Raw genomic sequence first — 7,441 nt, 5'->3', positions numbered from 1 at the left:
AGGAGGAGGAGGAGGAGGAGGAGGAGGAGGAGGAGGACGAGGCGGCAGCAAACCCCACAAGCACTGACTGCTGGCCTCAGGGAACCAGGTCAGTCTTACTCTTCTCCTCCTCACTTGTGATCACTATGTGCTATATGTCCTCCTATACTGCAAATGCCAGTGTTCACTCATGCATGGAGGGACTGCAAGAAGAGCCCTGGCTCCCCCAGCACCCAAGGCTCACCTGGACTTCACTTCTCACTGAAAGAAGCCATGGCTTGCCTAACAGCAGACATATTCAGTTACCTAGATAACGTGGAGGGAGGCCTCTGTATCCAAGTCACGGGGAGAGAGAGAGAGAGAGAGAGAGAGAGAGAGAGAGAGAGAGACCGACCTCCTCAGGGAGAGTATCCCCGCTGAACACACACGGATGCTATGCAGACGGTTCCCACTGGATTTCCCTGCGTACAGACAGAAAGCTGGACTGAGCCAGTGCTTTCCATGAGAGAGTAGCAATTCAGGGTGAGCTTGCCAAGAGCCTCTTAGGTGAGGGGGACAGGATATAAATGAGGAAGGAAGCCTTAGGGACTCCATCAGGAAGCAAGGAGGGGAGAAGCACCCAGCAACCCATAGACTCACAGCTACAACTCCCTTGAGTTTCTTTCAAAGCCAACACACTGTACAAATAAAACTAAGTTAACTACTAGTGCAGAAGGAACAGCACTTTTCACAATTACACTTTTAATATCTCCATCCCAGCCACATCTATTAATGCCTAAAGTCCCCCCAATTTTTCTTAATATTGCCAGAAAAAGAAATATTCCCAAACTACCTACCCCTAAGATTACCACACAGACATACATGCCAAATAGGGCAGCAACTATCTGCATATTTGTTTGTTTGTTTGGCTGGTTTTTGAATCCTAGATTAGAATCAAGCACTCCACAAGAGAACTGTTTTATTGATTTCTACAAAACACAATGACTACCTTTTTCAGTACATACTGTAGACACCTGAACCCCAAATGTCTACATACCAGCAGGACTTGGCAATAGTTCTCCAATGACAAACCCAACTGTTTTTCAATGACAAACCCGTCCTGCATGACAATTCTATATCCTATTATACCCCAAAGCCAACATATGATTATAGAACCCAAGAACAGAGGCTTTGACTATTGGCTGTCTCAGACATCAGGTACACTGAAGCCATGGCACAGAAAAACAAAATGAGTCACTGCTTAGGTCAACATCAGTAAGACAACTGTACAACTATTTACAAAAGGCCAACTTCCACAGGAGCCAGCACTTTCTCCAGCATAGAATGACTCCAAAAGGTGCCATATACTTCTTAAACTCAAAGGGAGAGACTCTTGACTAAGCAAGTGGCGCACCACCAAGACCAACAGTCCCTTGGACCAGCCAGGTCATAAGAAGACAAGACCTTCTTTTAAAGCAACCTACGGTTTCCCCTTCCCCAGAACTCAATGGCCACAGTGACAGTTGTTTAAACGGGCTCCAGACCATTTGGCCTTACCCTAACAAACAAAGACAAGAAGGCTCTTGTCCATACTTACTGAGGGCTGAAACTCCAGGCATTCTTCCTCAAAGTCAGGGTCTACCTGATGAAAAAGAATCATTAGGAAATTAAAACATCCATTTCTTTCTCAAGGACTGGGACCCATCTGCAGGAGACTTCCACACCTGCAGCCATCCTTGGACAGCTGAGAACTTGTCCCTTCCCTCTAGTCACGAAACCAGCATGCCACAATGACACACGTCACACATGTACAACACACATGACACAATCCACCAGTCACCAAGAAACGGCTCTTAAGAATAGACAAGGAAAGCACAATGAATTCACCAGGAAAGCAACAGTGAAACACCTCATATAAATAAAAGACCAATACACAGTCATGGATAATGCTGATCACTTTTAGTTTAAAATAAAAAAGAAATATTAAATCTCTAGCAAGAGCTACATTTGCCTCAAAACATTAGAGACAATGCAACCACCATTAGTCTTTAGTAAACCACAGAATCAAGGTTTTACCCAGCTGACTCACTGGATCTAACTCCCTTGGGCTCCATTTTCAACTTCAGCTTAAGACTTCTTAATAGTTGGCTTTTAACTATTTCAAAATCATAGTTCTATTAAGTATTCAGAACCCCAAGGGGTCACACCACACGTTCATCTTCCTTGAGTCGGTAGCAGCAGTGCTGGCACCCACACGACCCCTTGGAAGCCCTGGAGCAGTCTCACTGGTGGTTCTAGACACTGGGAGGTGTCCTCTGATGAGAATCAGATCTGAATATGCATCATACATCTTCCAGCAGATCAGAGGAAAATTCAACATCTGTCACACAGCAGGGTAGCTCCTTAACTTAATACCAAAATTAGAAGGTAAACTCCTCGGGTCCTTTAGCACCAGAACATTCCTCTCCTCAAAAACCCTTCTTAGAAAGTTTAGGTAAAGGAAATTTCTTTGATTTCTGGCAGCCTTATAAGTAAAAGATAAGCCCTTGTCTATTTCACTGAGGAATCAAGACTTCCTTATGAAACTACTTCTTTATACATTTTAAAGTCAGAAGAAGTCTGACTTTACATATGATGTGTCCACCATAGCCAGTTCCTAGTCACTTGTGTTAGAAGTGGGGTTGGCAGGCAAGATGTGAGGAGAGCAGTATGCGAGAGCAAAACAGAGCCTCCTGGCATTCTACGTTAGTATTACTAACTTACTTTCTCCCCACATCCTGACCAAAACCCCTAAGTCCTAAAAATGTGTTAGTCATTTTTGTCTCTTTAGGGAAATGAGACAGAAGAAAACAAAAAAGCAGAAGGGAAAGCAAAGAGACGGAGCATGTGCCTGTGCCTCCACCTACGGAGTGGCCACGGATGAGGAAGGCACCAGCCTTCAAAGAGAAAACCGCAGGGCTGCTCCTTACCTCTGCTGCTAGGTAGTGGCCCGTAGCCAGGTGCTTGAACCGGAAGAGGCTGTTCCAATACCCTGCTCCTCCCCGACACGGGTCATGCTGCACTACCTGCAAGAGAAAGGCTGGTTAACAAGGCTCAAAGCACCTAGTATGGCATTCATACTAGGATGACACTATAGCTGAGGAAATACAGGACTAATATATCCAAGCTGAAAAAAACCTTATCTTCCAACAAATTCATGGTAAGTGTCACATACCACATCTGAACTTACATGATGAAAGTATTAGAATAATGTTCTCCAGAGAAAGAACAGTCTTGTAGTTAACATGCAATGGCTGAACTAAGAAATTCCATAGCTTTCAACTTTTTCGCTAAATACTAACAAAACAGAAGGTAAGATTCTAAAATTCATGTATAAAATGTATAATTCATAACAAGAAATCTCATGACAAACTTTTGTACATTCATGTGCTAAAACACACACTCAGGGCTGAGCTCTAAAATGTGAAACTCAGAATTTGGGCCAATTTATCACAAAAATAAACGTCACTTCAGTGTCCAGTCATGCTACCATAAATGGCACAGGCAGATAGTGCTATAAACAATTACAATGTGGCACAAAATACATGGAAGTACCACAGGAGAGCAGAAAACTAGATTAAATAATGAAATGATTGTTGGATAGGCACAAGTTATCTCTGAGAATATGGAGGGAAAATAAGGCAAACTCTGTGATCGCTCTGGTTTTCTGACTGAAGGTCCTCTTTGGAGTGCAGCACAGTGAGGAAGAACCCAAGTCTAGGGTACTGGATGTATGGAGTTAAGGAAACAGAGCCAAGTTAGGGAGTCTAAGATGGCAGAGCTATGGAGAAAGGAGCTACCTATATGCAGGAAAAGCTCCAGGGGTCACACAGAGGTCTCTTCCCAGTTTGTGACTGAAAATCAAACTGTGTGTATAAGGAAGACCCCCAAGGGGAGATGAGACATGACCAGGAGGTTGGGGCTATTGGTCAGTGTTAGGTGTTTGCCTCCTGTGCGTGAGGCACTGCATGCAAGACCCAGAACAGACAAGAGAGAGGAAATGAAAGCTAAAGGGAAGGAAGTTGAAGGCTTCAGTCCCCAAGCTCACCAAGTGCTGGGAAACCTCCTGACTCTGGCAAGGCAAGGCAAGGAGATCCTGTGGCACACACTGGAGCCTGCTTAGTTGTAGGACTAATCTAGGCCCAAGGCTACTTTGCGCTGACCTAATAAAGCAGAAGAATCAACCTCCAAAGGACCAACCTGACTCACCTGACTGAAACAAAACTCACTACTCTCTAAAGGAAAAAAAATTCCAGACATGTACTTTCTTACAATGCTCAACAAGGAATCAAACTATTAGACAGTCAAGTGACCAGGGAAAGGTGACCTACAAATTTAGTCAGACAGCATCAAATGTCCAGCCTACATGGGGGGCAGTATCCCACTTCAATTCATACTCACAGATTCAAAGAATTTAGGAACTCCAGCAAAGAGAGAGTGCACAAGTGTGCGCACATGCACACACACATGCACACACACACACACACACACACACACACACACCCCCCAATCCATACCAGAGTCACTTTAGTCAGAAATTTAAAAATAAAAAAATAAAAATAAAGCAACTCAGGCAAGGGAGGGAGCCATATGGAGAACAAGGATATTTTAAAAGCCAATGAATTCACATGGAACAATACAAGCCAGTTCAATGGATCAAAATTTAGAAGGTAGAGAGAGAACAGACAACTTATCTAGAAACCTATATTCAACAAAAAAGATCCTTCAGAATTGGACGCCACATGGAGAACCAGAATCGCTAGTAGGAGGGCAGCGTGGAGGGCCGAGCATACACCTGTAATTCTATCCCCAAGAAACTTGAAAACACGTAGTCCAACAATTATATATAAATTTTCACAGCAGTAGTCTTCCCAAAAGCCGAAGAGTAGAAATTACCTAAATGATATCAAATGATAAGTTAATAAATAAAATGTGGTACATCTGTTACGTGGCAAGAAAACAATGAAGTGTCAATACCTGTGGCAATATGGTTGAATGCTGAAAATATGTGCTATGGTCTGAATGCTGGGGTACCCCCAAAATCATACTTGAAAGCTGCCCCCTAAGGGATGTAAAAGATGATTAGCTCATGGGGGAAGAGCCCTCATGAATAGGATTAGTCCTCTTCTATTAAGGATTCCACAAAGTAGCCCTCCTTCGGCCCTGGGAGGGTATAACAGATGAACTAGGAGGCAGGCCTTCACCAGACGAACTCCTGATGCCTTGATATTGAACTTTGTCTCCAGAACCATGAGAAATGAATTTTTGATGGTTAAAATCCACCTAGTTTAGAGCATGTGCTATAGCAGCCCAAAGTAGACCAAGACATTATCCTAAATAAAAGAAGTCTGATACAAAAGACTACATGCCACAGTATTCCAACCATACAAAATGTCCATCATAGACAAATCTATAGACACTGCAAGTAGCTTAGGTGCCAGGCAGTAGGGTCAGGGGAAGTTATACAGGGAAATGAGGAGTGATTATTACTAGGTACAGGGCTTCTTTGGGAATGATGAAATGTTCCAAACTTTATTGTGATAATTTTGCACAGCTCTAGGAACCTACTAAAAACCACTGCATTCTACATTTTAAATGTGCAAATGAGGCAGTACTGAATTGCATCTCAATAAAGCTATCAATTTTTTAAAAGGAAAATAAACACAGTTTTCAAATGAAGGTGAAATGAAGATATTTTCACACAAAGAAGGGTAGAGAGAATTTGTTGGTAGCAGGCCTACACTACAACAAATGACACCTTATGAGAATCTGGGTCTACACCAAGGAATGCAGAGGTCTGAATGACAACTACAGGGGCAAATGTAAAAGACTTCTGTGCTCTCCTGTTTACATGTCTTTAGAATGTTAGTGACTTCTTCACAAATGATAAATAAAAATGCACAATGGGGCTCACAGCACATGTAGAAAACTGGGATGATAACACAAAATAACACAAAAAGGGGAGACTAGACCACACTCTCATAAAGGACTAACTTCACATGTTGTGTGCAACAGGGTAGCAGCAAGCTGAAGATGTACACATAATGAAAAGCCGAGGCCACTGTTAAGAACATAAAATATGGGGCACCTAAGTTTCCGGAATCTGAAGGAAAAAAATTAAAGATTTTAAACATTCTCCTAAGCAATTGCAGGGCAAAAGGGAAAAAAAAAGTTCTAATGGATATAATTAGCTGTTTTTTTAAAGAATAAAGCAACAACTAGAAAGCACTCTGAAATGGATTTTCAAGTTAAATTACCAACAGATTATTGATTATTTATTTCAATCAATTTTGAGTGAATAAGACACAGTACCTGCTTTTAAGGCACTAAATTCAGCTTATGGGGACTTCTGTTGGGATCTGACATTTATGCTTCTTTTCTTTGTACAATAGCAGGTTAAATTGAAGTACAACATTTACGTATAAAATGTCAACTATGCAAAAATATATTCATAGAAAAATGGCTCCATGGAAGTAGCATATTAAGTTTGTGAAATGAGTTTGCCCCTTTCCGCATGTTCTTGATTCTCAATGTTTCCTTACTTTGTATTTACTAATCTCAATCATCATGAAAATCACCTCGTCTTCTCCCTCTCTCTCTGCACCAATAAATAAATTTCACATAAAAAGCAGCTGAGAAATTGTTTTTAATGGGTAAAACTTTGATAGGAATAGTAGGGACACTGGTGATCAATTACAAAGTTCAAGACAAAGTTACGGCTCTCAAATAGCTTATACTCTGTCATAGAAGGATTGATCGTGTCACTAAATTACAGATGTGGGCACTTAAAAAGTAAACACTTCGAATGTGTAAAGAAGGCAGAACGAAATAGATAGAATGGAAACTAACAATAATGTTATGTAGATTCCTTTTTATCATTCCTTTGTTTTTTTTTGTTTTTTTTTTCTATGGTACCAGGAATCAAACTCAGGATCTTGCTCTTGCCAGACAGGTGCTTGTGCTGCTGAGTTATCTCCCTGATAGACTCCTTTTTATCATGACAACTTCTGGCAATTCTTCTACACAATGACCAAGATAAATCTGGTTGTCTCCACATCATTGTTAAAAGAATAGTGAGATTTTGAAGCAGGCAGGACATATTAAGGAATACTTCACTATCCAAGACATACAAATGGCCAAAGAAACACACATACAAAAAAAAGTTCACCATCATTAGCTATAAGGGAGAAGCAAACCAGAACCACAATGAGATTTCATTGCTTATCTATTTAAATGACTAATATTAGAAAGAATGATTATACCAATTGTCAGTTAAGAATAAAGAATTGGAATTTTTTATACATTTCTGAAACAAATGTGAAATGTTCTAATCACTTTGGAAAATAGTTCAGTGAGGGCCAGGGAAATGGCTCAGTAGAATAAGTGCTTCCTGGCAAGCGCAAGGCCCTGAGTTAAAACAAAAAATAGTTCAGTGATTTCTTAT

The 7,441-nt window shown here is 41.1% G+C and overlaps 1 protein-coding gene across 1 annotated transcript in view; it reads right to left on the bottom strand.

Annotated features, from left to right (window-relative positions):
* Itpr1 (inositol 1,4,5-trisphosphate receptor type 1) overlaps window positions 1–7,441 on the bottom strand; it is a 381,954-nt gene that overhangs the window by 201,412 nt on the left and 173,101 nt on the right. Inside the window, exons 11-12 of the mRNA XM_023713283.1 lie at window positions 2,928–3,023; window positions 1,556–1,600 (exon numbers count right to left, since the gene is read on the bottom strand). Of these exons, the coding sequence (XP_023569051.1) occupies window positions 1,556–1,600; window positions 2,928–3,023 (141 nt within the window). The remainder of the gene's footprint in view (window positions 1–1,555; window positions 1,601–2,927; window positions 3,024–7,441) is intronic.

The sequence above is a fragment of the Octodon degus genome, unplaced genomic scaffold, assembly GCF_000260255.1.
Source record: "Octodon degus isolate 3935 unplaced genomic scaffold, OctDeg1.0 scaffold00030, whole genome shotgun sequence".
In the NCBI taxonomy this organism is placed as follows: domain Eukaryota; kingdom Metazoa; phylum Chordata; class Mammalia; order Rodentia; family Octodontidae; genus Octodon; species Octodon degus.
This window is presented reverse-complemented; position numbering and strand designations above follow the sequence as displayed.